This window comes from Amphiura filiformis, chromosome 12 (genome assembly GCF_039555335.1).
Source record: "Amphiura filiformis chromosome 12, Afil_fr2py, whole genome shotgun sequence".
Taxonomy (NCBI): Eukaryota; Metazoa; Echinodermata; class Ophiuroidea; order Amphilepidida; family Amphiuridae; genus Amphiura; species Amphiura filiformis.
In genome coordinates, this window is record NC_092639.1 from 10,707,147 (window position 1) to 10,730,714 (window position 23,568).

At 38.1% G+C, this 23,568-nt stretch overlaps 2 protein-coding genes across 2 annotated transcripts in view; one reads left to right on the forward strand and one right to left on the reverse strand.

Annotated features, from left to right (window-relative positions):
- The first annotated feature begins 26 nt into the window (after nt 1-26).
- LOC140165777 (molybdate-anion transporter-like) lies at nt 27-8,811 on the forward strand. The gene is given in 3 exon segments (XM_072189101.1): nt 27-87; nt 5,261-6,194; nt 6,196-8,811. Coding segments are annotated over 2 exon segments (1,362 nt in total). The 5' UTR covers nt 27-87; nt 5,261-5,378; the 3' UTR covers nt 6,742-8,811.
- A 9,859-nt stretch (nt 8,812-18,670) lies between these two features.
- LOC140165778 (kelch-like protein 30) overlaps nt 18,671-23,568 on the reverse strand; it is a 10,977-nt gene continuing 6,079 nt past the window's right edge. The window contains exon 4 of the mRNA XM_072189102.1: nt 18,671-21,581. Within this exon, the coding sequence (XP_072045203.1) occupies nt 20,737-21,581 (845 nt within the window). The 3' untranslated portion in view covers nt 18,671-20,736. The remainder of the gene's footprint in view (nt 21,582-23,568) is intronic.

Here is a 23,568-nt window from a genome sequence, read left to right on the forward strand (position 1 = left end):
ATTCACTCTTACGCTGCCTTTAGTTGGATTCGTTGGCAGTGCTGTGTTCATGTTTTTAAAACAAATTCTGCACAAAACATTGTACAGGTAACCATTCTTAATTTTGTTCAATATAACTTAAATGGCATCATGCCTGAGTTTTGTCATGTCTGTATCCTAAGTCTACTAACTAGTACTAGTTTGTGTTGAGTGAGGAAAGCCAACAATCAACAGTGCCAGTGGAAGATCATGTTTTTATAAATAAGCTTTTACATGTAGCCCCCTTTACAAATCTGACAAAAATGTATGCGGTCAGTTGAATCCTTCATTGAACTTGAGAATCCTGATATCATTTTTGGTACAGAATCCTGGCTGGATGATAATATCAATTCCGCCGAAGTTTTTCCAGATCATATGCAAGTTTTCCGTAGACAGGAATTCGCACGGTGGTGGCCCTATTCTGTTAATGTTGAAATTTGGATGAAAGTCATTTCGATGAGTCAACTGTATATATCTTTTGAGCAAGATTTTCCCATTTTGGACAGTCTAAAATTTTGCTGAAGTGTAATTTTAGTAGGGGGGTCACACATTTGCTAATTAGGTGTCTGCATACGACCCATAAATGAACAATGGCATGTTTTGAGCATAAAAAAATATCAAATTGTTTTCTTCATACAGACCTAAACATTTTGAAATATTTATTTAGTATATGTGTAGTTACAAAAAAAAATTTTTTAGGTCTATTGACCTTTTGAATTTTACACGGCGGCTCTGTGAAAGCACCCGATTATTTATCAGCAAAGACCAGTGTCTGGATCCGCAGAAGAAATTAAGAAATTGCCTTTAGAAAGTGAGTTTTTCAACCAAGTGCCAACGATGTAGTGAATTTTAAAGTTACTTTTTCTGAACCATGAGAAATGTGTCTTTATTTTGGCACAACTTGTTTTTTTCTACGATAAATTTGAAAATGTGATGTTTTTTTGCACGAAACGTGTGTATTTTCCCATAGGAAACGCCGTCCAAGGGTGAAATTTTGATATGATGACTGTAGATGATGAGTTACCCTACTGTGTGCCACATGTGCAATCAAATTGAGACTCCTTTTTCCTGAATCTCCACAAAAATATCTTTCTTTTGACATAAACAAGAAATTTCTAGGATGTTGGGTTCAAAAATGGCAATATATTGAAACATTTGTTTTTTGGCCATTTTCCTGTGTATTTTCCCATATAGAAATTGTTGACCTTACTTGTGAAGTTTTCATATTTTTCCATTTCTGGAGTGTAGTTATCAACATATTATGACCAACTTGTTGTTTTTATCACCTTTGTTCCATAACCATTTAGGGTATAGGACATTTTTTGTTTTTGATATAGCCCCCGAATGAAATGTATTTAATTATGTTTGTAATCACTCAGGTAGCATTGTGTGTAAATTTTACATCCGAACTAGAGGCTATTCTTTTTTTATGAGCATTTTAGTGTCTAAAATGGCCCAAAATGAGGGTTTTTCAATATTGCCGTCCATTTCTAATCGTCACCCCCATAGACTTTACATGTAAAATAAAAAGGCTCGTAAAAATTTAATAGCCTCTAGTTCGGATGTAAAATTCACACCAACTGCTTTTTGAGTGATTACAAAGATAATTAAATACTTTTCATTCGGGGGCTATGTGGAATTGTTTTTTTATGTATTCCTTGTACAATGACATTTCCCAATAAAATGTCCATTGGAAACAAAGGTGTTATCTACTGCAGTGGTCCAACTTGAAGTCCTAGAGTTGTTTTACCTTGAATATGGATGTACAAAGTTGATATTTTTATTCCGAGGGTGTCCGTAACTTGCTGTTTCATTCTGTAGCACTTTTTTTACATTGAGCGGCAATTTCCTTGATTTTCTAGATTTTTCCCACTTTGGAGGCAATTTCTCACAATATTTTGATGCACATGAAGCTTTTGTTGTTGTTTTTTGTGTTTCAACCCAAGGGTTAGAGTTGGCTTAGTGTAAATGCAGCCATTCACAATTCATATTTTTAATCTGAGATTGTCGTAAACCTGCAATTTTATTCTGCAAGGGGTTAAAATGAGAGTGCGACGATCCTTGATTTTGGTGTTTTAGTCCATATTTGGAGTAATCTTTTTCAAAAACTGAAGCAAATGATGTACCTCTTGACATATCTATGTTGAAAGACTCAGTTATACAGCAACTTAAAGTGAAAATCAGACATAGGAAGCATATAATTTTGATTTTTTAGTCTTCAAACATGCCATATTGTCGAAAACATGCGTTTTTATCCAAATCATGCTGAAAAACAGCAATTTTTCGGAAATTTTAAATTGGCGTAACTCGAAAACGCTTTATCCAATTTGAACCATTTAAATTGCTATCTTCATCTTTTTGCAAGAGATTCTGAAAAACTTAATGCCAAACATTTATATTGTAGATAAAATAATGATGTGACCCCCCTAATTTTAGCAACGTTTTTGATGCGATTGCCTGTCGTGATCAATTGTGTTTACTTCTGCTGCTTTACACGGCATCATGCTTCAGCGAATCCGACTGGATTTTGAATGCAATGGTCTCTAGCCTAGAATGTGAAGCTATCGGTGAACAAATTTTTGACTAGACTTCTCAAGCAAGGTCATATGTACACCCATCGTATGTGGTCATGTTTTTTAACCTGGGCACCAATAAAAAGTGGATTTGTTACATTTGCATCCCATGATGGGTCTTTGTATGCATGTATTATTACAATGCTTTGTAAGACAAACTTGAAATTGGTCTTATTTTAATGTCTAGTTATTAGGCTTTAAATCACAGTAGAAAAATAAAAATAATTTTACTTCTGCTAATTGCTACAGTTCGTTAAGCATAATTAGTCAGGGGTGGAAGATGTGGAGGAGGAGGATGTGGAGGAGGAGGAGGAGGACAAGGAGGGGGTGAAAATACACCGTTTCTTAAGAAAGGAGTGATGGGTCATAATTCTGACAGTGGGAATGGATTCCTTGACCCCATATCTATAGAGTGAGCCATAAAATTGGACTTGATAGCTATTGAAATGATCATATCTTAAAACATTACGAATTTCCAGACCCCGCCCCCCTCAAAAATTGTTTTTTGGCCACAAACGCATTTTTCATCCAATTTTGTTAAAACAGGTGTCAAAATGCTTAGGAAATGATGCTACATCAAATTTTGGGAAGTCCTCTTACATTTGGAGTATTTCCCAGAATTTGTCTAAAACACCCATGTAACACAAATGTGCCCCAGGTTAAAAAACGGGACCATGTGTGAGTTACGGCTTTTCACAATCCTTATGGTTTATACCGGCTCCATACATTCGATGTATGTAGGTAGGTCATATAAGTTGGTATGAAAAAAGAACACTTTGCAAATTAAGAAGAGAATAAGATTTCTGAATGCTTGTCTTGAAGAAATCCATGTACCTATAATGCAGAGAATGGTTGCACCCGTAAGGTGACTTTTAGAAGGTCATCTTGCTTTGACCCAGTGAGGTTGTTGCACACCCTATACAATAACATTTGATGTACACATATTCTGTATCATAGTGTCAGCTCTAAATAGTTCTGTTCGTGAATATAATTTCAATTACCGGTACCTGTTGAATCAGATTTGGTGACTATACAACAGAGTCTGATTAGGGGTGGTGCAATAATTATGTGTACCCCCAGGTGGTGAATTTAGGGGGCAAAGATTTTTGCCAGGCCAAAGGGGGGGGCAAGCATTTTTACAGGTCAAAAGGGGGGGGCAAGCGATTTTTTGGCAGGTCAAAAGGGGTGGGGCAAGTGATTTTTGGCAAAGATATTTTGGGCACCGTTTCTATTACCCTAAAACATTAGGAACACATTCAAATATATGCACAATTTCCTGCTCGCTGCACTCGCATTATATGGTGATACAATTTAAGGTTTTAAATTCAGGTTCCCCAAAATCTTAGTGTGTAAGGGGGGGCAAAGATTTTTTGGCATGTCGAAAGGGGGACGAAGGTTTTTTGGCATGTCAAAAGGGGGGGAGATTTTTGGTATGGCCAAAGGGGGGGGCGATTTTTGGAAGACCACCCCGGGTACACATAATTATTGCACAACCCCTTATAGATTATAAATCCTGAAATTGCAACAACAAAAAAATTTTAAACATTTTTTTTTATGGTTTGGTTATTTTTTCGGGTTTGGAGTGTTCCTGGACCTAAAGCTAAATGCTAGGGTCATTCATGGTTGACCTACAAAAAAAAATGTTAGTGTTTTTAATAGGCAAAGTAGTGATGATTTTTGCTCATGGACTTCATGATTACTTGTTGGTTAGTGTTACTAATCAGGCATTGAGTTTTGCAATGTGACAGGTGTTCTGTAAATCGCACGCCTGGATAACCCGAGGTGTGCTTTTAGGTGTGCTGCAAATCGCACACCTAAATAAACCAAGGTGTGCTTTTTTCAAAACTGGTGTATGACTATGATTTCATTTTCAGCTAAAACTTAGCAATTGTGACAACATACATGTACTTTTTTAAATGGCCATGGTAAAAGCTCTGGGGTAATGAATGGTGTATACTGCATAGATGTCCCTGAACTTTGGACTTATTGCTAGTGTCATTTGTAATTTTTTTTTTTAATTAGTTTTTTTTTTGGATTTAGAATGTCCTAGAATGTCCCTGGAACTTTAGAATGTCCCTGGAATTTTTTTTTAATTAAAAAAAAAAAATTACAAAAAGATTTAAAAAAATTATAAATTCTTGTTTAAAATAGGCAAATTTGTAAATTATGTTCACATAATAATCTATGAATGATTTTAAAATGCATTTGTTTTGTATGCTTCTTTACTTCATAAATAGGTTGTAATGTGAACATCAATTATAAATTTGCCTATTTTGAACATGAATTTATAATTTTTTTAAATCTTTTTGTAATTTTTTTTCAAGTTTTAAAAAAAAAATTAAAAATATTTCCAGGGACATTTTTAAGTTCCAGGGACATTCTAAATAAAAAATAAAAAAACTTAAAAAAAAAAAAAAAACTCAATCCCTGACTAATATTGGCAACTTAGAACGTGTTCTAGTCGACTTTTGGTTTTCAATAGTCATAGTCGCGACTACCAGTAAAAGTCACAACTAACGACTATTGGTGATGTAGTCGCCCATACAAGCCTTGGTATAATATAAACAAGGATCATGCTTTGAATTATATCAAACCCTGTTCTGTGTTAAATATCTATTTGGACTGTTCAATTACTGTTTTATCATATCATTTTTTTCTTATAATTTCAGATTTGGAAAACTGCAAATGAGGAAAAACTACTACATGTAAAACATCTGGTTTCTAACAAAAAGATATGAGTGGGTATCGTGAATCATCAGACCGACTGTAAACACTGAGCCTACAGCAATGATTATACTAGCATACTCCACCTTTGCCTTGCTGGCGTTCCCCTGTGTAGCACTACACTTCCTCACCTCGAGAGGTAAAGCCAAAGAGAGCTCGGGCAACAATCCCAATTTCGTCAACTTTCAAAAACAGTACTTCTTAGCATACTTTTTGGCACTCAGCGCCGACTGGTTACAGGGTCCGTACCTTTATAAACTCTACAGCCACTATGGGTTTTTAGAATCCCAAATTGCCATCTTGTACGTGTGCGGTTTCGCATCAAGTGTTGTCTTTGGGACAGCCACCGGGTTGATGGCCGACCGATTCGGTCGAAGAAAACTCTGCATTACTTTCTCGCTTGTTTATTCTGTATCTTGCCTGACAAAACTTTCAAGAAACTATGGAGTACTAATCATTGGGAGAATCCTGGGTGGTGTTTCAACTTCTTTGCTCTTCTCGGCGTTTGAAGCATGGTACGTCCATGAGCATATCGAGACGCATGATTTCCCAACAGAGTGGCTTCCTATCACCTTCACCAGGGCAACCTTCTGGAATGGTGTTCTAGCGATCGTAGCAGGTGTCGTTGCAAACTTCTTTGCAGGCACGCTAAATTTAGGCCCTGTGGCCCCATTTGTTCTGGCGATTCCATTTCTTCTAGCTTCTGGCGCTATTGTAGCTCAAACGTGGAATGAGAATTATGCTCAAAAGAAAGTCAAGTTCTCAAAGACATGTGGAGAAGGACTTAGACATGTTTTCTCAAACAAGAGAATAATGTTAATCGGCGCCATGCAGTCGCTGTTTGAAAGCGTTATGTACATATTTGTGTTTCTGTGGACTCGGTGCTAGACCAAGAAGGCGTGACCCACCTCTTGGAATCATCTTCTCCAACTTCATGATCTGCATCATGATTGGCTCATCCTTGTATCAAATTCTGACCAATCAGCGGTATTCGGCTCAACTTGTCGTCAACATGGCCATCATCATGGCGCTAGTATCCATGGTGATATGCGTGGGATCAACAAAACCGCTCAACGAACATTCGCAGATGTCGTATTTAGCATTTTTATTTATTGAAATCGCATGTGGACTCTACTTTCCGGCGATGGGATACCTGAGAAGCAGGTACCTGCCAGAGACTCACAGAGCGAGTATCATGAACTGGTTCCGTGTGCCCTTAAACTTAATTGCTTGCATTGGACTCATGATCCTTCATGACGACCCTTCAAAGTCAGGCACAAGACACATATTTATCCTGTGTTCAATCTTGTTATCAGTAGCTTTATTCTGTGGGTTAAGGTTCACAGTATTGGTAAAGGATGATAGTGCAGAGTCGGTTAATGGCGATGTTGCTAACAGCTCAAACAGCCCACGTAATATGCCATAAGGTTGTAATATACTTGCTTGGCTCAATGAAGAGTTCAGATTCAAAATCCGATAAACGCCATAAGCCGTCAACATCTGCACTTTAATGCTAGCTTTAAATAAATTGACATCCTACAATGTACGACATTAAAAGTTCCAAGTTAGATTTATGATCAAAGGTAGCACATATTTTCTTATTATTTTTTCTATGTATTTCACCATCTCAATTGAGAACAGGGGTAGCATTAAGGCCCGAAAGTCGGGGGTTGTTTTCCCGTGTTTTTCACTCCCGAGCTTGCAGAAAATCCAAATACATGGGGTGAAAAATATTTTGCAGTGTAGTCAGGGGTAGGAGTAAGGTCCAAAAGTAGAGGGTCAGAGTTCACCGCCGAGCTTGCACATGTTCCCAATATAGAGGGTGAAAAATTAGTACATTTTTTTAATTTAGGGGGTCATTCACCCCCGATCGGGGGTTAACGCTACCCCTGATTGAGAATAATGAATATATGTCGGATTTTGCATCTAAACTCTTCAACTGTTTTGAAATTTACAAATTGTAACTCACAGTATTTTTTTATTTGGGTTTTTAAAATGTTTTCTTTATATTTGACTATAGATCTTCAGGAGATGTGTTGATGGGTAGTAAAAAGGGCTATATCATTATCATGTTGTTGGAGTTTTCTTATAATTGGTCCAGGCTTCCAGGGTCATTGATGGCGTTTTGGCTCGGCTGACTCCAATCAGGTCAGCATTAGCAAAGCGAAAACTGAAAGCGAGGACGATTATGTCGCCTTACTTCGCTAATTCCAGCTGATTGGAGTTAGCCATGCCAAAACGCCATTAACGGCTGGAAGGTGCCAGTTACAAGAAAACTCTATTCAATGACTATCTTTCCATAATAGGGTCCTCTGTGTATAAGCGTCTACTTTCAATGCACATTTAGCATCATCATGAATCTGAGAATCTCCCTCCATGGACATTTTTGCATTCTGAAGGAATTTTTGCTTCCCTAATTATAAAAAAATATAGGAAATATATGGTGGGAGATTTTTCTACACGAAATTAAATTAAATTCTTCACAGGAAATGTAGATACCTACAATGTAGGCCTGAATTTACAGGAATACGAGCACAGAGTATAAAAACAAGGAATTATAGAATAATTAAAGTAAAATCTAACTTAATACGGTGAAATTGAGCACATATTGTATGCGAATTGCTTGGAAAAGATAATTGCAGAGGAAAGAAATAAATGGCAAGGAGAAATTGCTCAGTAAATCCCAAATTTCATGCCTCTTGCAAATCAATGAGCCTTGGTTAAATACAGATCTCAGTAGTGGACATGGACTTGGTTCAACTTTAAAAGAAAACTTAGGCAAAGGTATGAAGGTTAAAAGTCTAAAGATAAATTTCCACCAAACATCTTTAGGAATGGTCATACTCTTTTCTCAATGATTTGAGATGGACTGATGATTGACTCTGTTCACGGCTGATGAGCAATAAGAAAGAGAATTAAAGTTTTGGCAATAAATCAAATACTGGAACTTACTTTTACAACTTTGCTACGTTATGTCTGGAACGCGACCAGACTTCATCGCAAGCGTGACCAGTCCAATGCATGGGTCAGTTCCAGTACGGTATTGATTTATTTCCAAAACTCTGTTGAAAACCTGGCCCCCAACTCAACACAAAAGTTGGTAACCATGAGAGTTACCAAATCATTTAAAGACCCCTGTGACAATTATTTTTATCAAAACCGCCATTTACCCGCTTTTTCATGCAAAATCAAGGAAAAAATTTGGCCAAAAACAACCTCTTTTTTGTGGTTTTCAATGACTAGAATTTCAAACACCCCTTTTCAATGACACTAAATATTGACATATGTGTACATCCATATCAAAACGATGCACTTGTCGGCTGCTACATGCGTCTCATTTCACATAGCTAAACATATAAACCAGACTCTCATCTCAAGTGGAGTTCACTTCAAATAATCACCAAGTCACATGGTTAAGGAATGTTCTCTGTATTCCTAAACCATGTGACTTGGGGATGATTTGAAATGACCTCCACTTGAGATGAGGCTGGTTTTTATTCCTAGTTATGTGAAATGAGACACATGTAGCAACCGACAAGTGCATCGCTTTGATATGGATGTACATATAAAATTACTGGATTTTCCTAAGCACCCCTTTATCCAAATTTCGCAGACAATGCAAATTAAACGCCCCTATTTTGCCAATTTACAGTCCTCGATACTGGTAAAAACAATTACCCCTTTTCTGCGCTATTTGGTAACTCGCAAGGATACCAATTTTGTGTTGAATTGGGGACCGGGGTTGAAAAATACTGAATGACTATATTCATTCATTCAACAAAAAAGAGTCTAACCCCATCCTCAGTTGGGATGGGGCAGGGAACTTTTAATGATTTATTACTCTAGAAACCCAAGAATTACATCCACTTCAGCTAGCTATGAACAGATTTTATAATCAGTCTATCTCAGACAATTTATAACAGAGTATGGTTAATCTGAATCAAGAATTTGATTACGAATTACGATAGTGCTGAAGACTTGATTTAAGGGGGTACTACATCCTTCAATAAATTTGTGTCTATTTTGCATTTTTCTCAAAAACTAATAACACAGTGGTAACAAAAGTTATGTATATTATAGGGGCAAGGAATCCAATTACTACACTGGAATTTCAGTGACCCAAGACAAGCGGTTTGTTATTTATGATAAAAAATAAGGTACCACTAGGATGTACCTCGTTTCCTATCATATATACTGAACCACTTGTCTTGAGTCACTGAAATTTTAGTGTAGTAATTGGATTCCTTGCCCCAATAATATGCATAACTTTTATTACCAGTGTGTAATTATGTTTTGAGAAAAATGTAAAAATAGTCGCAAATTTACCACAGGGGTGTAGTACCCCCCTAACCGTGCCTACACGTTTTCTACCGGCAGGTAAATGAAAATGCCCACACTCACCAATATTGAATAAGGTTGACATGTCCAGAAAGATAGCGATCAATATTGTTTGTTCAGTGATCAATATTGTCTTCAACATAATATATACATTTAGCCAACATGGCATAATTATATTAAAAGAATAAAACATACAAAAAAAACAATTGTAATGTTCTTTGTTTTATTTGCAGTTAGTTGCATACATAGACTATGGGGGTCACAATGCTATCATTGAAGACAACATTGTCTTCAAAATTCTGAAGAAAAAGTCTTGGGTAACTTACTTGTGTTCAAATTGTTTTGTAAAGACTGCACTTTTTTCTGTGTTTTTCAATTTTCTAATCGAAAACTGAATGTACACCAGGGGTCTTAAATTTTTTTACATTACGGTAATTGGAACTGCAGAGCTGCCAACTCTCCCGGATTCTGCGGGAGACTCCCGGTTTGAACACAATCTCCGCTATCCCGCGCATGCTTACTGCAATAATTACCAAGCGTAATGTTCAATAAAATACAAACAAATTAGTTCAACTGACTGACAGCATGAATCTAACGGCATGTCTTGCTAAAACCAATATTTGATGTGATAAATTTGGCTTTGGATTGTTAGAAAATCAAAAAAGTATTCAGTTTACCAGATAAAACTGAAAGAAAAATTATGACTCTATTCTCAAGGTTAAAATTTTGGTCTAATTTTGGCTCATAACGGATGTGAATGGGCAACATGTCCATTTCCTGACAATCCATCTGGTCCTTGGACAGGTGGCTGAGGGCTTGTGTGCAGTATTAAACATTTAGGGGGGGTGTCCGGGCAATACGCGCAGGGTATCATCCCCAACCGCCCCCTCCTAAAAATTTGTTTGGCTCTTGCATGTTATGACGAATTATCATCATCTAATTCTGGAAATAAATAATTTAACAAATTTAATGTGGGTACTATAGTGGAGCTACACCAGGTATATATATAGTTTATCAACACCTCATATCTGAGGTACTATGGTGGATAGCTGCACCAGGTAGTTTATCAACACCTCATATCAGAGGTACTATGGTGGATAGCTGCACCAGGTAGTTTAGCAACACCTCATATCAGAGGTACTATGGTGGATAGCTGCACCAGGTAGTTTAGCAACACCTCATATCAGAGGTACTATGGTGGATAGCTACACCAGGTAGTTTATCAACACCTCATCAGAGGTCCTATGGTGGATAGCTACACCAGGTAGTTTATCAACACCTCATATTAGAGGTACTATGGTGGATAGCTACACCAGGTAGTTTATCAACACCTCATATCAGAGGTACTATGGTGGATAGCTACACCAGGTAGTTTATCAACACCTCATATCAGAGGTACTATGGTGGATAGCTACACCAGGTAGTTTATCAACACCCATATCAGAGGTACTATGGTGGATAGCTACACCAGGTAGTTTATCAACACCTCATATCAGAGGTACTATGGTGGATAGCTGCACCAGGTAGTTTAGCAACACCTCATATCAGAGGTACTAAGGTGGATAGCTACACCAGGTAGTTTATCAACACCTCATCAGAGGTACTATGGTGGATAGCTACACCAGGTAGTTTATCAACACCTCATATCAGAGGTACTATGGTGGATAGCTACACCAGGTAGTTTATCAACACCTCATATCAGAGGTACTATGGTGGATAGCTACACCAGGTAGTTTATCAACACCTCATATCAGAGGGTACTATGGTGGATAGCTACACCAGGTAGTTTATCAACACCCATATCAGAGGTACTATGGTGGATAGCTACACCAGGTAGTTTATCATCACCTCATGTCTGGGGGTACTATGGTGGATAGCTACACCAGGTAGTTTTATCAACACCCACCTCAGAGGTACTATGGTGGATAGCTACATCAGGTAGTTTATCAACACCCATATCAGAGGTACTATGGTGGATAGCTACACAAGGTAGTTTATCAACACCTCATATCAGAGGTACTATGGTGGATAGCTACACAAGGTAGTTTATCAACACCCACATCAGAGGTCCTATGGTGGATAGCTACATCAGGTAGTTTATCAACACCCATATCAGAGGTGCTATGGTGGATAGGTACACCAGGTAGTTTATCAACATCTCATATCAGAGGTACTATGGTGGATAGCTACACCAGGTAGTTTATCATCACCTCATATCTGGGGGTACTATGGTGGATAGCTACACCAGGTAGTTTTATCAACACCCTGACCCACCTCAGAGGTACTATGATGGATAGCTTCACCAGGTAGTTTATCAACACCTCATATCAGAGGTACTATGGTGGATAGGTACACCAGGTAGTTTATCAACACCCACCTCAGAGGTACTATGGTGGATAGCTACACCAGGTAGTTTATCATCACCTCATATCTGGGGGTACTATGGTGGATAGCTACACCAGATAGTTTATCAACACCTCATATCAGAGGGTACTAGGGTGGATAGCTATACACCAGGTAGTTTATCAACACCTCATATCTGCAGGAGGTATGGTGGATAGCTACACAAGGTAGTTTATCAACACACACATCAGAGGTCCTATGGTGGATAGCTACATCAGGTAGTTTATCAACACCCATATCAGAGGTACTATGGTGGATAGGTACACCAGGTAGTTTATCAACACATACCTCATACTATGAGCTACTATGGTGTATAGCTACACCAGCAGACCAGGTAGTTCATCAACACCTCATATTAGGCACTATGGTGGATAGCTGCACCATATAGTTTATCAACACCTCATATCAGAGGTGCTATGGTGAATAGCGACACCAGGAAGTTTATCAACACCTCGTATCTGGGAGTACTTTACAGCAGGTAGTTTATCATCACCTTATATCAGAGTAAATATGATATGAATTGAGTTGATAAACTACCTGGTGTAGCTATCCACCATAGTACCTCTGATGTGGGTGTTGATAAACTACCCGGTGAATCTATCCACCATAGTACCTCTGATATGGGTGTTGATAAACTACCGTAGGCCTACCTGGTGTAGCTATCCACCATAGTACCTCTGACGTGGGTGTTGATAAACTACCCGGTGAATCTATCCACCATAGTACCTCTGATATGAGGTGTTAAGTTGCCTGGTGTTAATAGCTATTTACCATAGAATATCTTAATGTTTTGATGTGTTGATAGCTATCCACCATGACCATTGTACCTCATGAATTGTAGATAGCTATCCATATTGTGCCTCTAATATGAGGTGTTGATATAATTTACCTGATGTAGCTATCCTCCAGATGTTTCGATAAACTACCTGGTGAAGCTACATGTATCCACTAAAGTATACTTCTGATAAGGAGTTCATAGACTACCATTTGCCTTTGCTATACACTTTTCTACCCTTTCTCTGACTCTCCCCTGCTCCTATTTGCACTCCCATTTGACTAAGTTTTAGCTCCAAAGACCCTGTTTTCAGCGACAAAAAAAGTTCCAAGACCCATCCTACCTTGAAAACCTGTGTCGCTCATACCTATTCCCCCTGAATATAAATTCAAAATATACTAATAAAACAATTCAAAGACAATAATTATTATTTAAAATTCACTTTATTTTGGAAGTAACATGTTTTTACAGTAAACGTTCCGGCAATAATTGGTCCTTAAAAATTACAAAAAATAGCAATATCATATTAACTAAAATCTCTGTAATGTTAGAGGAAACCCAATGAAAACATTACACTTATACATGTGTACCGCCTTAGATGAATCAAGTATAAACTGCAAGGCTGCGATCACATAGAAGTATACAGTATTTGCTATTCGCTATACGAAATACGCTCAGTCGATCAGGCTGAGTTGACATAGGAGTATACTATGTGAACTCAGCCTGATCGATTGAGCGTATTTCGTATAGCGAATACCGTATACTTCTATATGATCGCAGCCTAAAGGGCCCATTCAGTGATTTGCTTATTGGGAGGATCATAACAATCATAAAAAGTCAGGTTTTGGCATCTTTGTTACTGTCATATAGATGTGCTAACATAGTTTGCTAGTGGTTAAGCTGAATGCTGTGTAGAATAGAAGACATTTACATAAATCTGCAATTTCTCTGCTAAGCTACATGTATTTGAATGGGGCTTCAACCTTGTCAATTTTTCATTTCAAAAATACCTAATAGCTCCTAATGACAATTTGAAGGACTTACCCTTCACTTTTAGGCAATTTATAAACAATTTAAATTTTGTTACACACTTGGATCACTGAACACAACTTGGTATCTTACCACAGTTTTAATATTCAAGTAATTTTGCCAAATTGCAATCAAGCACTAGGGGTCGGATGTCGGGAATATTGATTTTGAGATATATGGCGCTTGCACAAAAGGTTAAAAGGTTGATAAAAATGACCTGCATTGAGAGTCATTCAAGTGTGGTGGAGGACAAACAAACTATTATCATCCTCTGTGAATCTTTGGCGCGTTATTCAAACCCATGCTTTGTAAGGAATATTAGCACTCTGTACATGCTGTAGGTGATATTTCATTTTCACGTGCTCCAATATCGTTGTTGTGCTTCCAGGGCTAGTGACCCGTGGCGTACATGAAACGTCCCTATAGCCAATAATAGTATTTAACTTCCTTTGTGTTTTATTGGATCAATATCAGACTCATTTAGCTTGATCACATCATGGAAGTAAGAGACATGGAAGCTGGTCGATCCAACACCTATTGAATTATTTACGTAACATTCTATAGAGGGTACGTATCAAGCTATTGTGATAACAATGTAGTCAGCGTGTCTTTGATGTGGATCAGACTTGCCGCCTTTATTGCCAGTTCGTTTATTTACAGGTTTATTATTTTGAGCAAAAATCGTGTTTTCTTGATTATGTTTCAAGAATGTTGTTTTTATTCGGAAAAAAGTGACAGGGATGTTAGATTTGTAATCCATAATTACAGAAATCCAATCAAAATATCGATTCCTACCCTATACTTACAGATTTTTTTAAACTTAAAAATATTGGAAATCATGCATTTACGTCTAAACCGCTAATTAGCGGTAATAATTGATATGCACACTTGGCACATGCTTTACATTATAAAATGAATCCCGCATCTATTTGTGTGCCCAGGGCTGCCCGAAATTGCTGTTGACCAGAATGTTCCAGAATCGGGTATTATCTTTACATTTTGCGTAAAATAAATTGTTTTTCATTTCATTTTCTGTTTTAAAACTGCTATCTGAAAGTCTAGCATTTATATACATGTAATCGGTAGGTTTTCACATAATTACATACTTTTAATAAAATTGTATATATTAAACTGATAGCATTCTGACCATTACGTAGGGATTTTATAAAATCTGTTTGTGTTCATAAAACTAGTCATGCACTGCGGTAATATAACACAGCCCATTGTCAGGACTTAGTACACGACCTCGTACTGCTATTGATTTTTAAGCGGGAACTTTGATTTTAGACATGGTACACGTTGACCATGCGTTGACTCAATTGTTCCACTTTCACCTGTACTGCTTTTGTTCAGTATCGCGGCAAGTATGATACTCACTTTCATGTAGTATTTGACCAGCTTCCATGTGTATTACTTCCATGATCACATGCACATCACAATTTTGTTTGATTATTACAACCACTTATTCAAATCTAACATTCTCTGGATGAGCAGTCGGCAATACAGACCTTCATTTCATCTTTTCTGTTTCTGTTTCGGTTTCAGTTTTCGGTTTCGGATCTCATTGTTATTTTGAAGTGTTAGCATGGTACATGTGAACAATCCTTTTATTCTAGTCTTTTGTTGACTACAGAAAAGTTGAACGAAGATAACTTCTGTTTCGGTTTCGGGAGTTATGTTAATTTCTGACATGAAAAACGTGAGATGAGAGGGTTGATGCTAATCAAGACAAAAGAAGTGTCTAAATTTTACAGTAATTTTTGGTAATATGCAACACCAAAGAAGTGCGTTGAAGTGAAACTAATTGGATTTCTTTTATTGGAATTGGTAATCTGATAATTGCTTTAGGCAAAATTGTCAGACTCAAATCTATTTTAAATGTATATTATTTTTCATTTATTGACCAGGTTAAACATGTTAAAGATGGCAAATTGCGAAGTAAGGGGAAATGAGAGAATGGGGATGATGAGACAAGAAGATGATCGGGTGGAGAGGTGGAGGAGAGGGGAGGGGAGGGGAGGGAGGGGGGAGGGAGGGAGGGAGGGAGGGAGGAGGGAGAGGAGAGGAGAGAGAGAGAGAGGAGAGGAGAGGAGAGAGGAGAGGAGGAGAGGAGAGGAGAGGAGAGGAGAGGGAGGGGAGGGAGTGATGAGATGATGAGTTTATTTAAATTTGTCCATGTTGATGATAGGCAAACTGCTTAAGTTTTCCAATTGCATAGCAGGGTAAAATTAGCAATAAACAGATGAATTCAGAAAGCCCAAGGTTTACCAACATCGAAGGCCTATCGGTATTAGAGGACATTAAAGCATAAGGGGCGCTAGACCACTAAAAACACCGGTCTTCCACACACAGTGGGTGTCCCATAATCTCGTCTTATCCATCCTTGTTTATTAACAACAGGTATCTACCTCTATTGAAATAAGCTGATTGGTACTTCAAACTTAACAATGAATTCAAGGAACAGATCAATTCACACAATCCCTTGCGTTTTCGTTTCTGAACAATAGAGCTCCCGAAACAGAAAAGATAAAACAAGCCAGAGTAAATTTTCTCAAGTAAATTTACTGGATACATGACCAATGCATGTCAATGTTGAGTGTAACATTCAGCCTGATCGCTGACCCCAGCAATTACCTCGATCACTAATCAAGTCCTAGTCATTTCGAATTGGAAAAGTATTCTTGGCCATAATTTCAACAGAACGGGAAACAAATATTTATTGATGGAAACTCTTACCATAACATTATGTGACAAGTAACATATTTCACAATGCTAATTATGTCTGCGCCCATGGTGTCACATGTCCAGTAAATTTACTCGAGAAAATTTACTCTGTACTGACTGATAATCTACACATTTTGTGATCCCAATGTGTAGTTTAGAACACAATTAAGGCTTATGAACCACTATCAATTGTAATTTATCATAAACATGCAATATTACCGTAATTATATAACACTACATCCTATAAACTGTCATGTACGACCAACATGACAAAGACCATTTTTCCCTTTTCAGTTTAGGTTTCTGTTTTCATTTTTGTTATTTTGAAGTGTTAGCCTGGTATGTGCTTTTATTCTAGTTTTTTGTTACTTACTGTATAAGTGGTAATTTTCCCGAATTTCGCGATTAGCGCTCCAACCGCGAAAATAACACCTCGCGAATGTATGCAATAATGTATTACAAGTATAGGGAAGGACTGGGCAATCGCGAAAATAACTTTCGCGAAAATGTGTCTCTCACTCCAAATCTCGAAAATAACTGTACGCGAAAATTACCACTTATACAGTACTGAAAACTTGAAGGAAATGTATTTCAGTGGCGTAGCCAGGTTTTTGGAACAGGGGTGGGGGGACAAACTTGTAAATGTACCAACAGAAATATTTTTTTGCCAACAGAAGTTGTGAATTGTTAACCCCAATTCTTTTTGCCTATAGTGCACTCAAGAATCTAAAATTATGGGGGTTGCGGAAGAACATTTTCAAAACATTTCAAGACCCACCGTGTACTGACGGCCAAAGATGCCAGTACCAACGGCTATGATGTGGGGGCACTGCCCCCCTCCCCACTGGCTACACAACTGGTGTATTTCCAGTTTTAAATTTCTGACATGAAAACTTGAGGTGAGTGTTGGTACTCTATCTAGACAAAAGAATTGTTTCAATTTTCAAAATGTGTACGGTTTCAATTGACTTTGTGAGAGGTGAATTTCCATAACAATAGCAATTGGTAATCTGATCATTGCTTGTCCTTGCTAGAATGTCATGAACACTCAAGTTTTAGACCAGTGGCGTAACTCCTATGGGCTCTGGGGGGCCGCGCCCCCGGGCACCCGGGCTAAGGGGCACCCAAGCCTGGATAGCCTTTGACACGATAATACTTTGTTATAGGAAAGAAGTGAAACCTTTACCCACCATGCATAGAATTACTCTTCATTTGGGTGCCCTTCAACACAAAATTTTTGGCAAGGCTTTCAAGGCAGCATTGAAACATAAATTGCCATTTTAAAGACCTAAATTCAACTTGATTTAATACCAAATTAGTGGTATTTTTGCACGCCTGCACGCAATTGTTTTAGGAAGAGGGGGTATTTTGTATTCTTGCCCCTGATCGCCACAATCACTAGCTACGTCCACTGCAGCTAGTGATGAGTCTTCAAAAGTAAAGACATTGGAGAATATGAAAACATTTTGTTTTATTAACATGCACTGCATTAGCTTGTATTGAAACATGAAATAAATTTAATCTGAAACACTATTTGTAAGTTATTCGGTAGGTCTATATGCCTTTCAATACCAAAATTGATTAGCTCTGCACCATGCACACCCTTGGTTAGGGGCACCCGAACTACTTTCGCCCGGGCACCCTGTCCCAAAGTTACGCCACTGTTTTAGACACAAGGTTGTAGATATGATCAAGTTTGTTGCAGAGAGACGGATGAATGAATGAATGAAGAGAAGAATGAGGAGACCTTGAAATTGCAGAGGTGAGGGTGAAAACAGGGGCGAAGCTAGAGGGGGGGGGGTGTGACACCCCTATACACAATTTTGTCAGCAAAATTGACTGTTGTCAAAACGATATGATTGTCGGCAAATGTAGAAAGCTATGTGATTGTCAGGAATTTGGAAGAGTCATATAAAAGATTAATGTGTTACGAAATTGTGCCGATGTTACGTAATAGACCTATTGTGAATGATATAGTAATTAGCAGTTACTAATTAAAACAAAAATTTTGAAGAAAAAAATTGACCCTAACCCCCCCCCACTTTTTAGATCGCCGTCCTGGCTTTAAAACAAATTGGGTCTACAATTCACAAAATATTTCCATCGGCAAAACATGCTGTACACCCCCATCCCCCCGAATTATAATGGTCTAGCGACACCTCTGGGTTAAAATGCAGCAACCAACAGAATTAAGAAAGCCTTGTGTTATTAAAAAGGTGACAAAGAAACATAAAGACACCAGTAACACTGACTGAGTAAGTGAGAATTGGGGGAGGGGGGCTGAAGTTTTATGTGTCACATTAATGTGGACCAGTTTAACATCAAAGTTTGGTTTGGTGAAAATTGATAAGGGCACGTAGATTTCAAGATCAATAATCCTTTAAGAATTGGGGTTATTTGTATGGACCATTTGGGTGGACCACTTTCGCTATTACCTATCGCCGATTGTATCATTTTCATCAAATAATGAACAAAAATAAGATGTGACTCGCTTAAAAATGCCATTCTAATCACGCTCAAAGCAGCCACACATTAAATTGTTTATGCCATGTACCACTATCATCTTGAATTTATATGTTTCTAAATGGTAAACATCAACCTGGTATACAGTAGGCTTTTCCTGCCTATAGTAAAATAACAACTTAATTGTTTGAAACAATTGTTTTGGTTCATTAAAGCTAACAAGTAAACGTTTCTTTACATACCAAAGTATATTTGGTCAACTTTTTAGAAATAGGAGAAAAGAGGGTGCAATAAGGGTTCTGTTTTTTAAGACACCCTATAGATGGGTTTCCGGTGATGCTTAGACTCATTTGCAGTCTTTAAAATCTCCCGGGAAAGTGGATCAGATGACCATATCAGTCATACCTGATGAAGTCCTTCGATGTGAAGGACGAAATATTGAAGTGAGTAAAAATTCACTTGGTTTTGTCACACAAAAATGTCGTTTTGTTTATTTAATCAACAAACCTGATGAACTTATTCAACGAAGTTAGCATATGTGCTTAGTATTTAGCGCTTTTGAAAACATGAAATTATACCAAAGTCTGGTACTTTACCAACTGAGCTAATGGGGTTGAGACACAAATTTGCAGGTTTACTTGTTCGTATATAACTATGTGTATCGATGATTTGCTTAAAACCCTGTACAAATATTTTGTGGATGCACTTAATGTTTCCATGTTTTAAAAGCGCTTCATAGCAACAATATCAGAAATTTAAATGGATGTGTAATTTTTTTAAAGGTGGGTGACCCAATTGACAGCCTGTCAACCTCATCCCCCCACTTTACCCCATCAAAATGCAGATTTTGGTATCAGGTGAGACCTCATATTTTTCTCATGCCCCATCAAAATGCAGATTTTGGTATCAGGTGAGACCTCATATTTTTCTCATGAACATATTGAAATTAGGCGTTCCAAATCGGTATATTTCCGATGAAATAAAAAAACCGTTGAATTAATCTTGACCGTAGTATAACACATTTAAGACTAATTCAACAGTTTTTCGGAAATACACCAATTTTGAACTCCTAATTTCAATATGTTTTATGAGAAAAAGAAGGTCTTTCATGTGATATCAATATATTACATGATCATGATTATCATTTGAAATAAAAACACCGTAGCCTACCAATATCACGCTGTATATGTCAGTTCCATAAGGAATTGGCCACATTTACAAGAAACATGTACATGTTCTTTTTGCATGAATGCTTGACATTTTAAAAGTAAGTTTTAAAGTATTTGATTTTCCAAATATATCGGGTCACCTTCCTTTAAGCTTAATTTATTAGCTGTCCAGTAAAATCTCCTTTTCATAACATTAATATTTCAAATGCAACTTTTATAGAAACATGTATATGTCACTATGTGCTTGCATATCATGGAAGATTGGTACCCCAGATTGGTACAAAATGATGAAACACACAATTTTAAAGCTCTAAATTATGTCCTTCAATGACACTGTCATCATCATGATCTTCTACTGCTCTCATACTAAAGATACATTGTCACTGAGCAATGTGGTTAATAGCTCTCAACCAATGAAGTTACAGTGCTTTATGCTGCATTACATCATGGGTCAAAACCTATTGCACGTCACTTACCAAATCAGTTAATGACCAACTCTTGCTCTCTCTTGCATATGTAGTTACCACATATTTTTCACATCAAATGCATACTCTACTACACATTTTTTGTCCATACTCTGGCACCGACTCCAACCATTTAGATCCCCCACTTTTGAATTTGGATCACCCAGAATGGCCCCCGTCTTATGAGCATACCTACAGACATTAATGTAGATGTGTCTATCAATGTGGAATGCACGAGCATAATTATCAGGGAGTGTATCCTGACCTTCTACCTCACGTCCGATGCAAGCCTCGAGACCACCACTTCCAGATCCTACTGGTTTCATTTCAATGTGATTAACATGAGGTATGTAATTCCTTAGCCACAGACGTGATGGGCTAGGCACTTCCTCATAAGTAACACGGTAACAGGCACTGTCATGGACTACAAGAATGTTGTCTGGTGCATTTCTCTTCCATGCATATTCAGTTTCTTGTACAGGGTGTCTTTCATGTACTATATCTGTCCACTTCTGGGTCAATGGATCAAAACCAACAAGCCAGAATTCATCTTCCTTACCTACACGACCTTTCAACCCATAAACCAAAATCTTACCCTCAACAATTGCAGCGCTGGTATATGCCATGGGCACGGGAAGTGTATAAATACAATCCCATGTCTGTGTTGATAGGTTGAAACGCTCTACACTTTTCAAATAACGATTCTCTGCTGCTATCTGCTGTATTCCTCCAATAGCATAGAGGTAACCATCATGATGTACCAAGGCAAAACGAGAACGTGCGTGTGTCATCTGCGGTAGTTCTGTCCACTTGTAATTGTCACTATAATGGTTACCTGGGCTGTTGCCATCTAGTTTGGAGAACTGTTTGCTATCGTAGAGCTTGTCAGAATAACCTTTATCTGGAAGAGAGCAGTATATAAACACATCACAAAGTACTCATTATGGGGGACAATGACTCAGAATGGGTTATTCCAGTTGAATTCTATTATACACCCCCATGGAAAACTCTTCATCTCAGTTTCATTCCGTTCGGCGCAAACTACATTATCTCACATCAATTATATGATACAACCGCGAGTGACCATGCATCAATATGCGTATTCTATGCGTTTCCGTCAGAAAAGGGTACATATCAGAAATATCATTCACGTTTTAGCCAAAAAAGGGGCATTGCTGAAGGGCAACAAATTTGCTAAATCCCTAAAATAGAGGTGTTTTTACCCTGGAACTGGGATTTCTACAGTTACATGCAGATGAAAAAAGGTGGCAATAATAATTATCAAAATTTCTATCTATCTTGCGGACGCATCCGAGAAAGAGTTTACAATTCTTTTCCAGGAATCTCTATCAGCCATCAGATTTGGGAGGTCATTAATTTCTTGATTGACGTCCCTTGCCACACAGTCAATGTAGTTGAATGGTCTTCTTCCTCTACATGTTCGTGGAAGCCTCATACAGATGACATCTGAAATTATTTGGTCTTTTGCACGGTAGCAGTGGCCTGCAAATCTGGCTCGCCGTTGAGCAACGATGGAGGACACCTGTGGAACACCATCATAGATCTCTGCTTTGGTTTTATGTTCACGCCAGGATATATTTCAACCCTCATCAACAGCCGGGTGTAGGTACCATCAAGACGGTCCTGAAGATCTTTCTTCATTGTCCAGGTCTCACTTCCATATAAGAGGATACTCTCTATGCAGGCTCTAAAGAAGGCAAGCTTGGTATTTCTTGATATGTTGGACTGCCAGATGGTGTGCAGTTTGTTGCAAGCTTTCCATGCTTGAGCTTTGCGAGTCAGAAAGTCTTTCTTGCTGTCGGCAACAAATGAACCAAGATATTTAAAGTCCGACACCTCCTTGAGTTGTGTGCCATCCCGAGAAAGGATTGGAGTTGGGTTCTTATCTCCATTGATACACATATTCTGTCTTCTTGGAATTGAGAAAGAGGCCAACTTTGGCGGAAGCATCTTCTAAAGATGACAGAAGATCTTGGGCATCTTGTGATAACGTAGCTGTTAAAGCGATGTCGCTCTGCGTAGTCAAGATCGGTTAAATACTTGTTCTTCTCTCTGCTCGTCTTATTGGGCATGATGTCAATCCCTTTGGACTTGTCAGTGTCTATCGACTGTCTGAGGAGATAGTCTACCACTATCACAAAAAGGTAAGGGGCCAAGGTGTCACCCTGCAGGATTCCAGCAGTAGAGAGAAACTCTTCAGTTGGTCCATCACCTGTTTGTACAAAACTTGAAGGATTATCATACATTATTGCAATAGCATTCACAATCTCCTGAGGGATCCCATAATTACGAAGAATATGCAGCATGGCCTTCCGGTTAACACTGTCGAAAGCTTTTGAGAAGTCAACAAACACAATATATGCCTGCTTCTTTGAGATTTTAAGCTCTTCTATTATCCTTCTAAGGGCTAGAATCTGTGGTGTGGTTGATCTACCCTTGCGAAAACCATTTTGGTTACGTCTGAGAATAGGATCTAGATGAGGAGAAATCCTGTTGAGCAGCATAGTGTTATACAGCTTGGCAGCAAGTGCTGACAGTGTGATACCTCTATAATTTGATGGTTGTGAAAGATCCCTTTCTTCGGGAGAGGTATAATTGTGGATCTTGACAAGGCTTTTGGCTTATTTCCTTCATGGTTTCATTACAGAAATCAAGCAGTTGCTGATGGAAGAGTGGGTTTTTCTAACAATGGCTGGTATGTTGTCAGGACCAGGTGTTTTTGACTTGTTGAGCTTGTTCAGACCTTTTTGCAGTTCCTCCATAGTAAATGGACCAGTGTGTATTGGGAGATCGTCAGAGACATTGCTGTTAAAGAACGTATCTTCAAGGTTTACGTTTTTCTGGTTTTAATGAAGGCGAAAACCGTA